General features: G+C 38.1%; 1 protein-coding gene across 1 annotated transcript in view; it reads left to right on the top strand.

The window, feature by feature from the left end:
* LOC121388777 (TBC1 domain family member 31-like) overlaps nucleotides 1–21,324 on the top strand; it is a 58,924-nt gene that overhangs the window by 8,281 nt on the left and 29,319 nt on the right. The window contains exons 6-13 of the mRNA XM_041520272.1: nucleotides 727–886; nucleotides 1,981–2,181; nucleotides 3,514–3,651; nucleotides 4,936–5,012; nucleotides 5,499–5,645; nucleotides 8,339–8,472; nucleotides 10,766–10,899; nucleotides 16,532–16,711. Coding sequence (XP_041376206.1) covers nucleotides 727–886; nucleotides 1,981–2,181; nucleotides 3,514–3,651; nucleotides 4,936–5,012; nucleotides 5,499–5,645; nucleotides 8,339–8,472; nucleotides 10,766–10,899; nucleotides 16,532–16,711 — 1,171 coding nt within the window. The remainder of the gene's footprint in view (nucleotides 1–726; nucleotides 887–1,980; nucleotides 2,182–3,513; nucleotides 3,652–4,935; nucleotides 5,013–5,498; nucleotides 5,646–8,338; nucleotides 8,473–10,765; nucleotides 10,900–16,531; nucleotides 16,712–21,324) is intronic.

Raw genomic sequence — 21,324 nt, 5'->3', positions numbered from 1 at the left:
TTCTTTTTTTTTTTTTTTTCGCGAATAAATAAAAATATAAATTTAATGGTTTTGTCCGACTTTTAAGCTTTTCACCGGTATTTCCGTCTTTTAATCAACACGGAAGTCATTCGACTTATCTCCCTTCCCGCACCGAACCGTAACGAGGTTTGCCGAGGTTTTCTGTTGTTAGGCGACATTTCATTGGTTCGTTTTCGCCAACCGTGTATAGCGTTAGACAATTAGCCCACATTTTGTGAAGTGGCAATGGCAACACGGCGCAAAGATATTGTGAAGAAATCAGATAAATTAAAACTTGACGTAAACATAAAAAATCCCTGGAGATGGGAATGGCTAGAGAAACAGGTGGACGGTGTTCAGTTAGAAAGCGTTTTTGAGAAACTGTCGGCAAGTGGAAAAGCCTATTGCAAAATTTGTCAGAAGGAAATCAAATACACCAACCGGGGTCTTAACACAGTGATTTAACACACTTCATAAATTTGTTGTTAAGTACCATTACATGACCATTTTTGTGATCTAAATAGGAAAAATAGCTCCTCCTTCGGGCGCGGGGGGGTTGCCCCCCTGATCCCCCCACCGGCCAGACACCACCGAACAATTTTTAGAGTTTTTGACATTTGGTCACTCACATCCCTGTTACTTGTAGAATCATGAATATAAAATTACATGTTAATGTTTTTTTTTTTTTTGCCACTCTAACTGAGCCGACATGGTTACTTGTTACAGAGATGGCAGAATTCTGGCCGCCGGGGGCCGCTCTCGGTTCATTCACCTGTGGTCACTGGACACTCGCCGACTTCTCAGAATCATAGAGCTGCCTAACAAAGTGGTGTCCGTCAAACAGCTGGACTTCATCCCGGACAACTTCCAGTGTGGTGCAGACCAAGTAAGAGAGCATGTGATAGTCTAAAATACTCCATCATATGTGATCATATTGGATAGAAAAAATACACCTATTGGTGGTGGAAATTTCACCACTGGGGTGTATTTGTTCTGTCCCACATGATTGCATACGATGGAGTCTTTTTCTCTCCCTTTCGGTAAATAGACTGTTTTTTTTACATGAACAGACAAAGATTTGCAGTGTTTGTTTTATGTGATAAATAAAATTTAACGCTACAAATTAACAAGATGGCTTTTATAATGAAGGTTTTAATAACAAAATATCAATTTAAAATTGGTGTCTGATGACCTCAATCACCATTTTGCATTAACCTTTAGACTACTGGATTAATTTTTGATAAAAACCATGTTGAGTGGGTACAAATTTATAAATTTTACTCACATATATTCACTTAAATAATTTATAAATACATAAAATAAAGTTCATATATGAATCGGTAAGTATTATTTTTGTGGGTTTTTTATAATTTGTATATTTTAGATAATTAATGTTGACTAAAATTAGGCAAAAAATTGAAAAAGTTGCATTTACTTAACGGCATTTATGGCCAGCTGTCCAGTATTGATTATTCCTGATAACAGTGGTTTTCTGACCAGAATTTTTTTTTAAAAACGATCTCAATTCATATCCCAATATTTGATGATTTTCGTTGTTGGTAAAACGATTAAATTTATTATCAAATTATCTGTCACAATCAGCTATCGATCTCTGAAAATGACAGCGATGTACCGCCATTGTTGTCAAGCAAAAATACTTGCTGAAAACCACTTTTCAACTCAAAATTACAAGTTATTTTCCAAAGAAAAACAACACCTAAAGATACAGGTAGCTGGATTGAATTCTGTTTCCTGTTACACAAGTCTTTCCAGTGAGAGTTGTGTGCAAAACGGTGGGAAATATGAATTCGGAAATGCACTGTATACAGTGTACAGTATGTTCACTGGCGTGACATCGGGCGAGATATCTCGCCTGCAGTTGTCAGAAGGTTGATATGATGTTAAATATAACATTTCTTTCTTTCAGTCTTGTATGTCAAGCATTGCTATCATTGACGGTTTCTGTTTGTTGTGTATCAGGTGCTGGGTGTTCTGTGTCAGGACGGACTAATGCGATTCATCAACACCGACACGTGCAAGCTGCTGTTTGACATCGGAACCGTGGACAACCGCATCAGCAATGTGTCCGTCAGTCCGAGCGGCCGTCACATCGTGGCTGTGATGGATGATGGTAATGTACATGTGTACAGTGTGTTGGCGCTCTCCGCAGAACTCAGCAAGGTGAGTACAGGTATACAGGTCATTGATCTCAGACCTACCTATACACAGGTTTTTATCATAGACCTATAAATAGGTACTTTATGTCCGTCAATTCCAGCGGGCGTCACATCACCTCTTTGACGGAGGACGTTAATGTACATTTGTACAGTGTGTTGACTCTTTCCATGGAACACAGGTCATTTGTCATAGACATGTACACAGGTCGTTTATCATAGACATGTAAACAGATACACAGGTCGTTTGTCATAGACAGGTACACAGGTCATTTGTCATAGACGTACACAGGTACACATGTCATTTGTCATAGACATGTACACAGGTACACAAGTCATTTGTCATAGACCTGTACACTGGTACACAGGTCATTTGTCATAGACTTTTGTACACAGATCATTTGTCATAGACATGTACACAGGTTGTTTGTCATAGACATGTACACAGGTCATTTGTCATAGACATGTACACAAGTACACAGGTCGTTTGTCATAGACATGTACACAGATACACAGGTTGTTTGTCATAGACCTGTACACAGGTAATTTGTCATAAACATGTACACAAGTACACAGGTCGTTTGTCATAGACCTGTACACAGGTCATTTGTCATAAACATGTACACAAGTACACAGGTTGTTTGTCATAGACCTGTACACAGGTCATTTGTCATAGACATGTACACAAGTACACAGGTTGTTTGTCATAGACCTGTACACAGGTAATTTGTCATACACCGGTACACAGGTCATTTATCATACACAGGTATACAGGTCATTTATCATACACAGGTATACAGGTCGTTTTGTCTCAGACCTGAAAATACACTCAACGAAATTAATTAAGGGTCAGAAAATATTTTCAGCATTTTTCTTTAAATATGGTAGCCTAAAAAATAAAGTGAGCTGCTTTTTATTATAAGGTGTCCACATTGTGGCATGTCATTAAACTTTAGATTTAACAACAGTTTAGAACGAACAAAATGACAAGAATTGTTACAAATCAGTGACTCCTCCATTTGTTTCTATAGTGACGGTGGTGGCATCTACATGTACTTTTTTATTTAGCTCAACATTAAAAGTTTCGCATTTTACTCCGTTTCTCAATAACTATAATACTTACATCATTGAAACTTGGTTTATAGTTAAGAATCTCATTGTTTTTAAAATATATATTGATTAAATAAAAAATAAAAAATGGTTTTAATTTCATTTTTATTTATTTATTTAGTTATTCTTATTATTGTTTAAAGTTGTAGTATTTAAATGTGTATCACATCCCTGATAACATATTAGTCCGCCTTCGATCATAATTGAGATTAATTTTCTCTATCATAAGCCTCCGGCACCACTGGTGAAAGTTGTGACATCAAACAGGATGTCCGAGACTGTGTCAACGGAGAGCAGTGACAGAAGTCTGATAAAGTCTGCCAAGTCGAGACGCCGGGACAGGAGGAAACCTCAAGACTCGGACAGTGTTAGTGTTTGTCCCTTGGCTCTAGCTGGGTTAATATGGGTCATTGGAATCCTGGAAAATCCTGGAATTATTCCATTGCTGAAAAGTCATGAAATTTTGAGTTCTGTCATGGAAAGATACAGAAAATAAATATTGTTTGATAAGGTGTTTTTTTTTATCATTTAAAACTTACAAGAAAATATTGACAATTCGTGTCAAAACATTGCAATAGTTTTTGGTTATGTGGATGATCTCATAGGTTTAGGTTTTGTGAATGATCAGATATATTTAGATTATGTGTATGATTGCATAGATTTAGGTTATATGAATGATCACATAGGTTTAGGTTAGGTGGATGATCATGTAAGTTTAGGTTGTGTGAATGATCGCATAGGTTTAGGTTACATGGATCATCGCGTAGGTTTAGATTATGTAAATGATCGCATAGGTTTACATTTTGTGGATGATTACATAGTTTAGATTTTGTGGATGATTGCATAGTTTAGGTTATGTGGATGATCGTATAGGTTTAGGTTATATGGATGATCGCGTAGGTTTAGTTTATGTCAATGATCGCATAGGTTTAGGTTACATGGGTGATCACATAGGTTTAGGTTACATGGGTGATCACATAGGTTTAGGTTACATGGGTGATCACATAGGTTTAGGTTACATGGGTGATCACATAGGTTTAGGCTACATGGGTGATCACATAGGTTTAGGCTACATGGGTGATCACATAGGTTTAGGCTACATGGGTGATCACATATGTTTAGGCTACATGGGTGATCACATAGGTTTAGGCTACATGGGTGATCACATAGGTTTAGGCTACATGGGTGATCACATAGGTTTAGGCTACATGGGTGATCACATAGGTTTAGGCTACATGGGTGATCACATAGGTTTAGGCTACATGGGTGATCACATAGGTTTAGGCTACATGGGTGATCACATAGGTTTAGGTTACATGGGTGATCACATAGGTTTAGGTTACATGGGTGATCACATAGGTTTAGGCTAAGTGGATGACCAGATAGGTTATGGTTATATGGATGATGCCTTGAAAATCATTTAAACACCTAATGGAAGATGCCTTTAAAATGTTACTTTTTTTCTGACCGTGTTATACTGTCTATAATTACACTACACTAGTGCTCTTGTAACTGGTGCTAACTATACATACAGCCACAGGTTAGTTAGGTCTCATTAGATGGACAACGGGTAAAAAACAAAGGAATTCACTTAAAATTGGTTGCTGGAGCTAGTTATTTTGCCTGTTCATGTTAATAATTATTCTTGTAGAGCGCTGCTAATGACATGGATCTGGACAAGCTGTGTAACATTTTGAAAGGGTACGGAGAATACCCTGCAAAATACAGGTATTGTAACTTACTACTCCAGATCTGTGTTTACAAATGTACAGTGTGTTGCATCAAGATTGCAATGTCTAAAACATTAATAAACCGATTTTTTAACATTATGTACGCGATAGTCAAACACTTTATTTTAATTTAGTTTTTCATACATTATAGGGTTACCATCATTATCATAATAAAAGTGGTAATCTTGTAGTTCACAAAAAAGTCCACAAAGCTGTGTTTTCCATTTTAAAATCATCTGTGTTTCGTCCTGCTATAGACCCAGTTGATCCATGAAAGAAATCTTTTAGCTGTTGTCCTACACCCAGAACAGTTATTTCTACAAATATTAGTTTTTTCTGTAACCCATGAGTTAGCAGTTTTTAAAATTAAATATTACATATAAAAAAAGGTGAGGGATACTGTTTACTTAAAATCGGTTAAAACTATACTTAAATTTTGAAATACAATATATGGTATTTCTGGATAGTTGTCTCTTAATTTCAGGATGTTCATCTGGCGGTCCGTATTACACCTGCCGGAGAACCACGCTGCGTATGGTGCCCTGGTGGACAAAGGATCTCACCCGGCCTACTCCAAGCTTCACGAGGTCTATCCTATCAAAAGCAGAAAACTCCTTCGAGTCTTACAAAGGTACGTACACACAACCAGAGGGTGTTTAATATATTTATCTCTGTTTTTTTACGATCACTGGGTTGCAGTACTTACTGTCAGCAAAATATAGCAAGGTGAGCTGAAGATCACTCCTCAAATGGTTTTAAAGGTGCAGACCCTAGTTTCAACCCTTAAAAATGGACATTAAGTACCCCTAAAAATGGACATTAAGTACCCCTAAAAATATACCCCCTAAAAATATACATTAAGTACCCCTAAAAATGGACATTAAGTACCTATAAAAATGGACATTAAGTACCTATAAAAATGGACATTAAGTACCCCTAAAAATGGACATTAAGTACCCCTAAAAATGGACATTAAGTACCCCTAAAAATATACATTAAGTACCCCTAAAAATGGACATTAAGTACCCCTAAAATGCACATTAAGTACCCCTAAAAATATACCCCCTAAAAATATACATTATGTACCCCTAAAAATGGACATTAAGTACCTATAAAAATGGACATTAAGTACCCCTAAAGATGGACATTAAGTACCCCTAAAAATGGACATTAAGTACCCCTAAAAATATACATTAAGTACCCCTAAAAATGGACATTAAGTACCCCTAAAAATGGACATTAAGTACCCCTAAAAATATATTAAGTACCCCTAAAAATATACATTAAGTACCCCTAAAAATGGACATTAAGTACCTATAAAAATTGACATTAAGTACCCCTAAAAATGGACATTAAGTACCCATTAAAATGGACATTAAGTACCCCTAAAAATATACATTAAGTACCCCTAAAAATGAACATTAAGTACCTATAAAAATGGACATTAAGTACTAATAAAAATGGACGTGAAGTACCCCTAAAAATGGACATTAAATACCCCTAAAAATATACATTAAGTACCCCTAAAAATGGACATTAAGTACCTATAAAAATGAACATTAAGTACTAATAAAAATGGACGTTAAGTACCCGTAAAAATGGACACTAACTTAGTTAATCTACAAACCTGTAACACATTTGAATATGTTTATAACAGAGAGAAGCTAAGATCTGTGATGTTTAAACGGAAAAATACCATCTAAAAATAACTAGAGCTTGTCTTGGTAACCATTACTTCTGAGACGAACGTTCGTTATTAGAATTGTGAAAAATACAGTTTGGGGCATTGCAAAAACCTGGATGACCAGAACCACTTCAGGTGTACGGAAATGAAAATTCTAAATAATAAAATACAAGTACTTCTAATTTAAATTATCAGAAACAGTTTTAATAAAGAAAAATATGTTGTAGTGTTTTGAAAAACTAGGGTCTGTCACTTTTGCTCCTCTCCTAAAACGTGAGTGTAGAGGGGAACAAGTGATTGTTCAACTTTCCTAGTGAACACTAGATTGCATGTGTGAAAGCAAATTACAGTTCTTCAGAATACAAGATTAATATATACTCTTCAATCTGAAATATTAATGTTAATAACTATTAGACCGAAGATACGTTTTGACCACAGACATCCTAGTAAAGAACGTTCAGGTCTGTTGTTCAACACACCAAAACACATTCCATGGTTTGCACATGCATCACGCAGTTGCCCTGTACACGTGCGTGGAGTGTCATTCTCGATTTTGACAATTTCTAGGAAGGTCGATTAATCACTGTGAAACATTATTTCTGTCAATCTTTTTTTCATTCTGTTGATCATACAGTTATTATTGTTTTGTTTTTAGTAATTTTTATTGTTTGAATTTGCGATTTACTGATAAAAAACGTCAACTTTCAAATTTCACTTCTGACCCCAGACATCCTTCAAAATCTTTGATGGTCATAAAACCTACTGTAATACTGAACTACTGGTTGTAATGTTTGCCCAATTAATTCACTATCATCATATAACCATTCCCCACAGCTAATATACCTTGCAATTTTGGCAATTATCAATTCTTCTTAGAGTTCCCCTACTGCCTTTGATGTACCAGTCGTGGTGCACTGGCTGGAGCGAGAAATAGCCCAATGGGTCCACTGACGGGGATTGATCCCAAACCGACCGCACATCAAGCAAGCGCTTTGCCACTGGGCTACGTCTCGCCCCTGTCAAAATATAAATACTTGTATATAAATCAGAACCTAAGAAACCAGAAGAATTACGGTCAACGTGTTTATCTGTCAAAATGTGCTTTCAGCAGTAAAATGTTGGAGATTTATAGGTACATGTAGTACTAAACCAAATAACTTCCGGCTGGGTCAAAGTTTGAGGTACACCCAACTTTTGATAGAGAAGTGAACACGACAAGTGCTGTGTTAAATGTAAGTGTTGGTTGTAAAAATAATAGTTTCATCTGGGCAAAAAACGTATGCAATTTTATTTTATCTAATACTACTGTGTCAAGTAGCCTTGTGCTTGAAACATATATGGGATACCTGTAAAAAAAACTATGGTAGTCATAGATGCTACCCGTTATTTCAGAAATGAGAGGCTTGATTCATTTTAAGGGTGAGGGGTGGTAGTATTTATATCTATGGCGTTTATGTTGATTGATACGCTGCAGATAGGAGTTTTAGCCACATATTTTACTATTATCATCTGGGATTTAATTTGGTAGTATACACCCTTTACTTAATTAAGATAATAAAAATACCACTAGTTTTAAACACCACTGGACCTGCCATTCTTGTGTTAGCCCATAGGATGATAAAATGATATTTTGTTTTTAGAATTTTGTCTGCGCTGGCCCACTGGTCGCCTATATTTGGAGAAACACAGTACCTGCCAACGCTGGCATTTCCGTTTGTGAAGCTGTTTCAGAACAACCACCTGGTGTGTTTCGAAATCATTGCCACACTGCTAGGTAAGAAATGTTCAAGTTTTTATTTTTTATTCTTTAACGACACCACTGGAGCACATTGATTTATTAATCATCGGCTATTGGATGTCCAACATTTGGTAATTCTGATATATATATATGTATATATATATATACATATATATATACATATATATATATCAGGGGTTCAAAAATCCCATCACCCGATGCCCGTGCCAAATGGAATTTCCATGCCGGGCAAGTAATTATGTTAACTGCATATGCCCGATGACAAGTGACTAATGTAACACCTAAAACATTTCTAACATTTTTTTTACAAATCTTGGTAAAAACTTTGGAAAGAGTTCCGACCGTACGAGCATTTATATAGCTCTGAAGAGAACTAACCCTAACCCTAAATGCTGGAACGATCGGAACTCTTGCCAATGTGTTGACACACCAAAACGGAAAACAATGTGTTGAAAAGTTCGATAACAACTTTAGAGTTATTCCCCTTTTACTATCGACTAAGATCGGTAATTTCAGCAACTGAACGTTCGACTGAATTCATACAAATAATCGGTTTGATGATCTTCAGAGAAATAGCGTTCAATACGCTTTACAGCTTATATAAAAATAAAAGTATACATGCCGTGTGTGTACAATCATGATGTTTAATCCTTGCAAACATGGTAAATGAGGTGGGATACAGTTTAAGATTGTTATATTCAAATTAAATTAGACGTTAACATGGTTCCGGAATCTGCTCTTTGCAAATGAACGGGGTCGTAAAGCAAATTTATAATTTCCAAGATCACTTGAACAGAGCATACATATTATCAACTGTATTTTATAAAAGTTGCAAGACATTTTAGTTTAGATATAATAAACCTTGTAGCAGAACATACTTAATGTTTTTTTCAGTACTTTATAAATTTAAATCTACGTTCGTGTAGGTGAAGTTATTTTTCATTAGCCCTACGTAATAATCGTGACAAGTCAGATTTCATTAGTCCTACGTCATAATCATGATGGTGCGATGCCCTCTAAGCATACATGAATATATTCATTGTTACTGCTTTATTAATAGTTTTTAACAAATAAATTATGCTCAATAAATTAAAAATACAAGGCTGCAATCGATGTACACCCCTCCCCGGCTGTTGTTTACCAAGCCTGCACTATTTAAAAACATTTCGAAAGTAAGAGCTCATGTATACTTTGAGCCCAGCTACCACTGTTTGAGAGAGACTTTTCTCAGCTATGAACAGGGTAAAAACACCTCGGAGAAGTGTTTTGGAGCAAAAAAAATTAAATAATATATACACAATGACACATGGGCCAAAATCCCTAAACATTTTTGAACCAATGCCAGCCATAAAAGAATGGCTCACGAGTGGAAAGGGATCTCACAACATCTACGCCCATACAAGTGGTCACCAAGGCATACATCAACACAATAATTATATTTAGATGAACAAGTGGACACTACCAAACAAATAACAAACTTTAAATCAACAAATGGACACTATTTAAAAAACTAAAGTTTAAATCAACAAATAAAGAAGACAGTTGATACTACTGGACAGACATATACATTTAGTACTTCCTGGGTACGGTAAGTGTTGTAACCTATTGGCAAAATTCTTTATTTGTGCAATTGAACCAATTACTTTCAAGATTATTACACTATTAAGCACTGTATTAAATTAAGTAGGAGTAACACAATTGGTTACCTTAAGAAGTATGGGCAAGTGGAAAAATATATAGGGCAAGTGAATATCTGATTGGCACTTGCCCTATGGCAAGTAATTTTTTTGAAAATTTTTGAACCCCTGTATGTATATATATATATATATATATATATATATATAGTCTTATGGGTATCCTACTACATTTTTCCTTTAGCAACAAGGGATATTTTATAAGCACTTTACAACAGACAGGGCAGCACATACCATGACTTTTGATATACCAGTCATGGAGCACTGGCTGGGATGGGGTAAAAATCCAATCAGAGAATGGGTCCACTGAAGGGGTTCGATCCTGTGGCCCAAGCAATGCTGTACTGGCTGAGATGTATGTTGAGTGTTTTTAGTACATGATTGTTAAGTGGATTACAGTTAGTTTGAAGAACCCATTTGACATGTATCTTGGGTCTAGCTCTGGCTGAGCAAACAATTTCACCAAATTGTCTATTAAATTTTAAAAAATTGCAGAAATAGACAGTTAGTTTCTAAAAAGTGTCAGTTACTACATGAAATTTGCAGTTGGCCCTGCATCTGATGTTTTCCTATCCCTGCATGTTCAGACATTTAATTTGTTTCTTTTGTTTCAGTAAACTGGGGATACCACTGGTTCGAGTATTTCCCCAACCCACCAATCAACATCCTTGCCATGATAGAGAACATCATCGCACACCATGACAGATATCTGCTGCAACATTTTGTGAAATATAAAGTGACATCACAGGTGAGAGAGAGAGAGAGAGAGAGAGAGAGAGAGAGAGAGAGAGAGAGAGAGAGAGAGAGAGAGAGAGAGAGAGAGAGAGAGAGAGAGAGAGAGAGAGAGAGAGAGAGAGCGAGGGAGGGAGGGAGGGAGGGAGGGAGAGACAGACAGACATTAATAATAAGTAAGCGGAAAAAAGTAAATGGTTAAGTCATCTATTAATAGTGTGAGTGGGACATATTTGAACTTACAAATTTTCTTGGCCTGTTGTATGATGGGTCTTTGGGTCAAGCTGCATTAGTGAACTCAGTGGGTTTGAAAAATAAATACTGTATCTAAACTAAATTCATTCCACAATCAAATACAGTGGTTGTGATTGGCTAATGCCTATATTAAGGCCTCTCGCTACATTTAACACATACACATATTTGATAAATCAAAATAACTCAAACGTAAGAATAGAATTATTTCCACTCTGGCTATCAAGAGGGATGGACAGAAAGATACAAAAAAGAAAAGATGAAAATGAGGAAGACAGAAGGAAAGAAAAGAGGAGCAAACAGTTTATACAAGGTTGACTGTAGAAGTGTATTATTATTATTATTATTATATTATTATTATTATATTATTATTATTATTATTATTATGAATATTATTATTATTATTACCTTGTGTAGATGCTGGGAGAGGCCTTAATATGGGCTTTATCCTGTTGACCAATCCTGAATCTAGAATTTAAAAAAATCCACTCATTTTTTAAATTTACTAGCCACGATTAAAAATCTACTAGCCCTACTTTACTTTAAAGTAAATACAGTATTACTAATAGTAATAATCAGGTATGTCACCTGACGAGGGAAATAGAGCTTAAAAACACTAAGATTGGGGAGGTAGGAGTGGGGCCAGGATATTCATATTTACAAAATACAACTTAAATGCAGCATTTGACAACTTTTTTTCACTAGCCGTCGGGCATGGCAATAGTAGTTATTTACTAGCCCAACATTGAATATCACTAACCACAGAAGTGGGGCTACCACAATCTAGAAGCCCTGCCTAAAATTCCTTTAAAACCAAATATCCACAGTGATATGCAAGCCTTCGTCATATTGTAGTTTGGGACTGGTACAAATGACTGAGTGACAGTGGATGGCTGGTTCTGACAAGAGTTCACTGAACAAGCCAACATGGCTGCCACTCATTTGAGCTGATGACAGCTGTGACTGGATGAGTGGGAACAATGGCTATCTCTTCACCAGTGACTTGTACTGGGTGTCTGTCATTAGGCTTGGGTACTGTTAATTAGCAACCAGTAGGCAGCAAGCTTGATTACCTGAACATCCATTACAAGTACCTGGCCTGTGTCTTTGGTGATCATTAATTAGCTGAGTGATTATTGGTCAGTCAAGCATACCAATGTCAAACTAATTTCTATTGGCTGGCTCTGTAAGTGAACTTTAAATTTCATTGGTTGGTAAAGTTTAATGTTCTATAGGAGTGACAGATTTTAACAGCATGTCAAAGAGAAGATCAGTTTGATTGGCTAGGTCTGTAATGTCATTTAAATTTCCATGGTTGGGAGATAAACATTTTTAATCATGTGACAGATCTTTATTCTGCCAAAGAAAAATTGAAAGTAATTACACTTAGCTAATTCTGTCACAGACTTCAAATTTCATTGGTTGGGAATTTTGAATTATTTTTAACTCTCCTTGAAAACTGACAGATCTGTGCTTCATCAAGTCAGTTTGTCTTAAACAGTTGTGTCGTGCTGAACAGTGTCTGTAATACTGAGTTAGAACAGTGTTTGTAATACTGAATTTGGACAGTGTACTCTTTACTGAATCTAAAAATAGACATTCTTCCTGAAGAACGCTCCTAAGTAACTTGAGTTTGATCATCAATGGCGTCCATTGTAGATCTACCCGTCGACAACTGTCTGTACCACACGGACAGTCTGGTCCGACTCTCCAACAATCCCATGTTTTCAGCTCTACAGCAGACACTGTTGTCGGAATGCAGCATGAGTAGCGTCCCCATCACCTATCTTGACAAGGACCATGATAGTATGGGTGAAATCCTCGGTGATCTGAATGTCGGAGAGGCGTTGAGTGCTAGTATCGGACTGTTCTCTGGAGTGGAACATACAAACCGAGACGCTATCGAGAATGATCCCTGTTTGAACATGGATTCGGCATTTGCGGCGGTGCAGGAAGCCAACTTGTTGTCCGAGTTCCGGCTTGTGAGTGGGAACCCGAGAGTGACGGAGCTCCAGCGGTTTTACACGGAACACTGTGCATACCTGGAGTCTAGGAGAGCTGAGGAGGTGGAGATGATCAAGGCTTGTGGGCTGACGAGCTCCGAGCTGCAGCGCAGGCTTTACAAGACCCACGCCAAGTTCGACCACGACCGACTTCACCTCACCAACCGCATCTCATCCAGTCTCCAGCTGCTGAAGGCGTCGGCTCCCCCCGCCCTGGCTCCGCACGAGGTCTTCCTCAACCGGTCCAAGTCGCGCCAGCTGAAGGCCCGGGCCACGGAGCTGATGAACAGGTGGTACGAGGACCACGTCGACAGTCCGTACCCCAACGACGAAGAGAAGATGACGCTCGCAACAGAAGGGGGAATAACTCTGGCGCAGGTCAAGGCCTGGTTCGCGAACCGCCGGAACCGAACGAACAACACAAAGCCCAAGCGGCAGAAGCTGCAGGTGGAGAAGAAGCTGCTGACGATCTGCACAGAGCTGAAGGCCGGGACGGCGAAGGCGCCGAGGTTGTACAGGGACGTCATTTCACAGCTGTCGAACATCGTGAACGGCGCCAACATTTTTAGTCAGAGACAGTTGGCGAAGGACACTCAACAGCTGTCGGTTTGATCGTTTTCATTGAGAGACATTCAACGAAGGCGGCGAGGTGGTACAGGGACGTTATTTCACAGCTGTCAAACATCGTCAACGTTTTCAGTCAGACGGTTGACACAAGGCTCAACAGCTGTCGGTTTTATTGTGAACTGTATGTCGCATTTTCCTGTTTGTGCTATTTGTTAATACCTTGTTGATTTTATTGGCTGTAAATAATTGTAATCTGTGATTACCATAATATATTATTATTCACTGTTTTTATTGTACAGATTAAATATTTTCTTTACTATTTGGCTGTTTTCGCTATTTTATTATGTTAGTTATAGTTCTGGGCCATATAATTATTTCGAAGCTGTTTTAATGCTGCAGTATTGTAAAACCGTCATAGCCTACGATGGTTTAACAATACCGTAGTAGTGCTGAAATAGCTTTGAAAATATGTGGCATGATGTATGGCTATAAAACATCAAACTGATTACAAGATCAGTAGTCCTCGTTAGGCATGTTCAGTTCAATTCAATTCTTTATTTCAGCCTTGAACCAGACATTAATGAACTGCTCACAATATAGTAGCAATTATCAGAAGTAATTTTAATTTATGGGGAACCGTTATGAACAGAGCATCCACTGGACTGGAACTACGTTTACAGCAGACATAACTCCCTTTAGTGTTGGCTTACATGTATATCCTGTTGTGGGTCCACCAAGGGAGAAAAGTGATCAGCACTGAGGTATTGTCCAACAGGAAAGGAAAGAAAACAGATATCTTTTAACAATGGATCAGTACATTTTAAACTAAGGCTGTTTGCTATGAAAAATATTGTCGTTTTAATACTTGGTCAAAAAAAATAAAGAAAAGGAAACCAACTGCCACCATATAGGCTACTGCTGCTGAAAGGCATAAAGATATCTTTTATATGCATAGACAAGATATCACATATACAGGATATAACATAGATAGAATATCATATAGACAAGATATCACATATACAGCATTTTATGAGCTACAGAAGCTGGGATGTAGCCCAGTGGTAAAGTGCACTCTTGATGTATGGTCAGTATAGGATTGATCCCCGTCGGTGGGCCCATTGGGTTATCTCTCGTTCCAGCCAGTGCACCATGGCTGGTATATCAAAGGCTGTGGTATGTGCTATCCTGTCTGGGATGGTGGATATAAAAAATCCCTTTGCTATTAATGGAAAAATGTGGCGGGTTTCTTTTTTAAGACTATGTCAGAATTACCAATAGCCAATGATTAATACATCATTGTGCTCTAGTGGTGTTGTTAAACAAAGAAAACCCCTTAACTTTAAGGAGTACATTTCGCCCCAGGGATAAACAAATATTCCTTCCCATCTGGCCCTGTGTGGTGACAGCAGGTTTCCTCTCATCTGTGTGATCCTAACAATGTCAGGAAGGAAATGTTTTATTTAACGACACACTCATTTTATGGTTATATGGCGTCAGACATATGGTTAAGTACCACACAGACATAGATAGGAAACCGGCTGTCGCCACTTCATGACCCACTCTTTTTGATTAGCAGCAAAGGATCTTTTATATGCACCATTCCACAGATAGGATGGTACATACCACAACCTTTTGTTACACCAGTTGTGGAGCACTGGCTGGAACGAGAAATACATGTAGTCCAATGGGGCCACCGATGGGGATTGATCCTAAACCGACCTCGCATCAAGCGATCACTTTACCCCTGAGTTTCGTCCTGCCCTATAACTATAATTGAAATGTGTTGAGTGCGTCATTAAATAAAACATTTCTTACTTCCTTTCTTCCCAGCTGGCACAGACTGCCCTCGGTAGTAAGATTATTTAATATCCCAGATCTATGCGTGGCCGCTGTTGTTAGTGTTTTTTCAGACTCTTGGTTCTCGGTAGTAAGGTTATTGTTATTTCTAGATCTACGCATGGCAGCTGTTGTTTAGTGTTTTCTCAGAGTCCTGGTTTTTGGTAGTAAGGTTATTGTTATCTAGTTCTTGGTAGTAAGGTTATTGTTATTTCTAGATCTATGCATGGCTGCTGCACAAGAGTGTTCTCGGAGTCCTAATTCCCAGTAGTATGATTATTGTTATCTGGTTCTCGGTAATAGGGTTATTGTTGTTTCTAGATGTATGCGTGGCTGGTGCTCAAGAGTCTTCTTGGTAGTAAGGTTATTGCTATCTGGTTCTTGGTAGTAAGGTTATTGTTATTTCTAGATCTATGTGTGGCCGCTGCTCGAGAGTGGTTTTTTGGAGTCCTAATTCCCAGTAGTAAGGTTATTTCTATCTGGTTCTCTGTAGTACGGTTAATATGTCTGACGCCATATAACCGTAAATAAAATGTGTTGAGTGCGTCGTTAAATAAAACACTTCTTTCTTTCTGTAGTACGGTTATGTTTATTTATAGATCTACACATGGCCGCTGTTGGAGAATGTGTTCTCCGAGTCCTGGTTCTCGGTAGTACGGTTATTTTTATCTGATTCTCTGTAGTACGGTTATGTTTATTTCTAGATCTACACGTGGCCGCTGTTGGAGAGTGTGTTCTCCGAGTCCTGGATCTTGGTAGTAAGGTTATTGTTATCTGGTTCTCTGTAGTAAGGTTATTGTTATCTGGTTTTCCGTAGTACGGTTGTTGTTATTTCTAGATTACGTGTGGCCGCTGCTGGAGAGTGTTCTTGGAGGTGCTCATGAAGGAGGAGTGGCTGATGATGTGGAACGACGTGTTATTGTTATCTGGTTCTTGATAGTAAGGTTATTGTTATCTGGTTCTCTGTAGTAAGGTTGTTGTTATTTCTAGATCTACGCATGGCCGCTGCTGGAGAGTGTGTTCTCGGAGGTGCTCACGAAGGAGGAGTGGCTGATGATGTGGGACAATGTGTTCAGCAGTCACCCGTCTTTCCTGCTCATGCTGATTGCCGCCTACGCCATCTGTGCACGGGGTCCTCTCATGCAGTGCAAGGAACTCGACGACTTTAAAGTAAGTCTTGTTAGAAAAACTAATGGTATAATTTTCTCAGGTGTGAATTTACCACCTAAAAGTGCAAGGAACTCGACGACTTTAACCCTTTCCGACTATGGAACGGGAAATCCCGCTAAAAAAAAAAATCACCGTTCAGACTACAGAACGGGAAATCCCGTTGTGTGTTGTCAGTTTGTATTTACCACCAAATTTGTCACAGGTTGACATGCGCAATAGAGGCAGTGCTAACAACAACATCCTGTAGAAGTGTTCCATGGTTTGCTGTGAGAATGTGCTCATTTGTTCGGAACTTTTCAGCCTATTTGGTATAACTGTTTTGTTAACTACAATGGCGACATCCATTTTCTATAATACGACCTTCACGGAAAATTAACGCTATAGTGATGTTTTATCGTAATGTAACAGAGATAATTCCATTGGAATTCCACTAGCTGAAATACTATCACGAATTCAAGATGACATACCACTTTAGACATTTGCACGTGGTCGGAAAAAATTTTCTAAATGGGTTTATTCATTTACACATTTTCATAGAAATTTGGTATGTTTTTATAATCAGTAATTTTGTTTAATATACCTCTATATATGTATAATAATGAGCTCCTCATAGAAAATTGATTTACGTTTACAAATATGCTTGAACCAGTCTTCTACTATGAATAATAAATAAGTTATCAAAAAACCATCTTTAAATTTATTCTTTGTTTAACTGTCAAATATATCAATTCCTGGGGCACTTTGAAGACAATGGGTTAACGAGTCTGAAAGGGTTAAAGTACGTCTTTTAGAAACATTAGCTGTAAAATAAACTAACAGGCAAAAGAAACTTATCACTTTTAAAATAAGTTTATCTGAATTAAAGATACTGCAATAAGTTTGAAAGTAATGAGAAAACATTTGCCAAAATACACCCTGTGTTTCCAAAAAGTCACTGTTTCCGGATTTAGTGAATTTCGTGCAGTCACGAAAAATGTGAAAAACAGCATAATTTGAATTTGTTAAAAATGCTCGTGCATGATTGTTGCATAAATACCGGTGTGGGATAAAGCAAGGAAGCAGTATCAAAAAGAACATCAGAGAGATGCCAAGACTTACCCAAGCAGAACGCAACAGAGCAATCGGTATGGCCGATATGGGGGCCTCTCAATGGCAGATTGCAAGAACCTTCAACTGCAGTCAAGCCGCCATCAGCAACTTGTTGAGCCGTCATCAGCAGACATACCAGGCACAAGACCGTGCAAGATCGGGAAGACCAAGGGTCACAATGCCAGCTGAAGACCGCTACATCCGGACAATCCACCTGCGGAACCGATTCGTGATGGCGATGTCAATGGCGGCGACGGCGGCACTGGGACACTCCATCAGCAGACAAACAGTCTTCCGACGACTCCGCAGGGCTGGTATCAGAGCTTTCCGCCCCTTCCGTGGAATAGCCTTGACCCCTCTACACCGTCAATGCAGATTACAATGGGCACGAACTGTACGTCGGTGGCAGCGGCGTGATTGGGAAAGGGTGCTGTTCACGGATGAAAGTCGCTTCAACATGTTCCGAAATGATGGCCGAGTTCGTGTTTATCGACGTAGGGGAGAGTGAATTGCGCCAAACTGCATTCAAGATGTGCACCCTTTTGGTGGGGGCGGCATCATGGTATGGGGCGGTATTTGCGGTCAACGGACAACAAGGCTTCTCATCATCTGTGGAAATCTGACTGGTCAAAGATACAGGGATGAAGTGTTGCGACCTGTTGTAGTGCCATTCTTGCGTCAACAGCCTAGGGGTACCCTTTTGCAGCAGGACAATGCACGACCTCATACAGCCAGACTTGTTCAGGATTATCTCAACAACGTTAACGTCAATGTATTGCCTTGGCCATCATGTTCTCCAGACATGAATTCCATAGAGCATCTCTGGGATCATCTTGATCGACAGCTGAGACAACGCGTACCTCCCCCAGCAAATTGACAGCAGCTTGAACAGGTTTTGTTGGATGTTTTAGCACAGAATTCCTGCTGACGTCATCCGGCGACTGATGACATCCATGAGGAGACGTGTTTTGGCGTGTATTGATGCAAGGGGTGGTCACACACGCTACTGAGGACATGTCTTGTCCCATGATTTGACTTTAGAAGCACCTTTTGAAGGGACTCTAATTGTGTCATTTTTAATTTTGACCCCATGTCTCTTTCGCTCGGCCTTATGGCAAGTGCACTATCGATATGGCAATGCTTTTTTGTAAAGACATTGGAAAATGATTCCTTTCAGTAAAATAATCTTCATATAGATCACATCTGTCTTGGTTTTTCTTTATGGACCTACTGAACAAGGTGATAAGTTTCTTTTGCCTGTTAGTGTATCTCAGGTGTGAATTTACCAACTAAAAGTGCAAGGAACTTGATAACTTTAAAGTAAAGTCTTTTTAAAAAAACTAATGCAGGCCGTCAAGTATCCTACTTTTTCCTATTTATTCCTCTTTTTTTTTATGAGTCCCTATTTAGCCCTCTTTTTGATGAAAATTCCTATTTTTTCCCTTTTTTTTTGCACTTTTGACCAGTTTCATATTTTTTTCTCTCACTTTTAGCGACACCATATTTTTTCTCTTCACACCATTTGCCCCAGATGACTTGCTTTGAGGCATATTGTGATATCTGTAGCATAGTCATTGAAATCTGAATATGCAGATGGGATACATGTTTTCATCTCCAGCTTTTAAAGGGACAGTCCTGAAACTGTTGCTGTTGTAAGATGCTTTTGAGTAATTGACCTCTTTTATCAAATTAAATCACCTATTAAACACACTATCTTATTTAGAATATCAATTACAGTTTTGTGTTTGTCATAGTATTATTTTCAAGCTTTATGGTTACTCGCACCTTGGCATTTGGATTAATGTTTTATTAGTGTACTTGCACCTTGGCATTTGGATTAATGTTTTATTAGTGTACTTGCACCTTGGCATTTGGATTAATGTTTTATTAGTGTACTTGCACCTTGGCATTTGGATTAATGTTTTATTAGTGTACTTGCACCTTGGCATTTGGATTATGTTTTATTAGTGTACTTGCACCTTGGCATTTGGATTAATGTTTTATTAGTGTACTTGCACCTTGGCATTTGGATTATGTTTTATTAGTGTACTTGCACCTTGGCATTTGGATTAATGTTTTATTAGTGTACTTGCACCTTGGCATTTGGATTAATGTTTTATTAGTGTACTTGCACCTTGGCATTTGGATTAATGTTTTATTAGTGTACTTGCACCTTGGCATTTGGATTAATGTTTTATTAGTGTACTTGCACCTTGGCATTTGGATTATGTTTTATTAGTGTACTTGCACCTTGGCATTTGGATTAATGTTTTATTAGTGTACTTGCACCTTGGCATTTGGATTATGTTTTATTAGTGTACTTGCACCTTGGCATTTGGATTAATGTTTTATTAGTGTACTTGCACCTTGGCATTTGGACTAATGTTTTATTAGTGTACTTGCACCTTGGCATTTGGATTAATGTGTTATTAGTATACATTCAGTCTGCAAATTTGATATATAACTTGTGGTGAGTTATGTAGTGGTTGAATTTGGTTCAAAGTGTAACTGTTCAGAGTTCCACAGTGACTACATGCCTACTGGCCCAGAGTGGATTTAGGGCTGTAAAGGCAGTTATATTTTAAAATTTGGTGGCCTGATTTTTTTTCTTCTAACCCCCCCCCCCCCCCCCCCCCCCCCCCAAAAAAAAAACCCCAACCCAGCTGCTAAATTGGGTGGGTGGGTGTTTGTGCAAATATCTTACATTTTCCACATTTCTCATCACGTCTAAATTGTACGAAGTCAGGCTGAAGCTGTTAGGGTTACCTCTGATATACTGGTGCATAGTGTCTAAGGAAGTAGGACTTCAGTGCTCATTTGCAGGTTGTGCTTTGCTTACCGTAACAAGTATTCTGTTAAATGTGCACACCTGCAGTATCATAATTATTTGACATATTTCTACCAATTCAGTTAGCACACAGCTACTAAATCCAGCTATATTATCCAGTTGATCTACCAAGAGAAAACCAATTAAAAACATATTGTCCATACCCACATTCAATCACATACACACACACACAGTGCCATTGCTGCTATTTTTGATGGTGTCACTGGGTCAGCAATGCCTTGTTGTGGGTTTTTATTGGTCGTGTTGACTGATAAAAACCCACAAGGCATTACTGACCCACTCTGTCATTTCAGAGTTAAAATTTGACCTTGTAACTCATATTATTCAATAACATAAAAGGAATACTGCATTGTGTTGCTTTTTAAAAGTCTTACTCCAAACAACCAAATTCAACCGCTGCATTGTCTGAATAAAAAGTGGTGGATCGGGATGGCTATAAGGGGTGTTGGGAGGCCATCTTAAAACAAAATAAGTACCTATTTTATTCCTATGATATACACATTGTCTTATTTTCCTGTATTATTATCTTTTCAATGGTTTTCTATTTCCATATGTAGTTTTTTGGAATGGCTCACTCACTTGACTCCTGCAATATTCTCTATTTTGGGACATTTACTTTTATACAAAATTCCTATTTTCTTCCTATTTTGTGGGCAAAATTCCTATTTTAACCCTA

The sequence above is a fragment of the Gigantopelta aegis genome, chromosome 14, assembly GCF_016097555.1.
Source record: "Gigantopelta aegis isolate Gae_Host chromosome 14, Gae_host_genome, whole genome shotgun sequence".
Lineage (NCBI taxonomy): Eukaryota > Metazoa > Mollusca > Gastropoda > Neomphalida > Peltospiridae > Gigantopelta > Gigantopelta aegis.
This window is presented reverse-complemented; position numbering and strand designations above follow the sequence as displayed.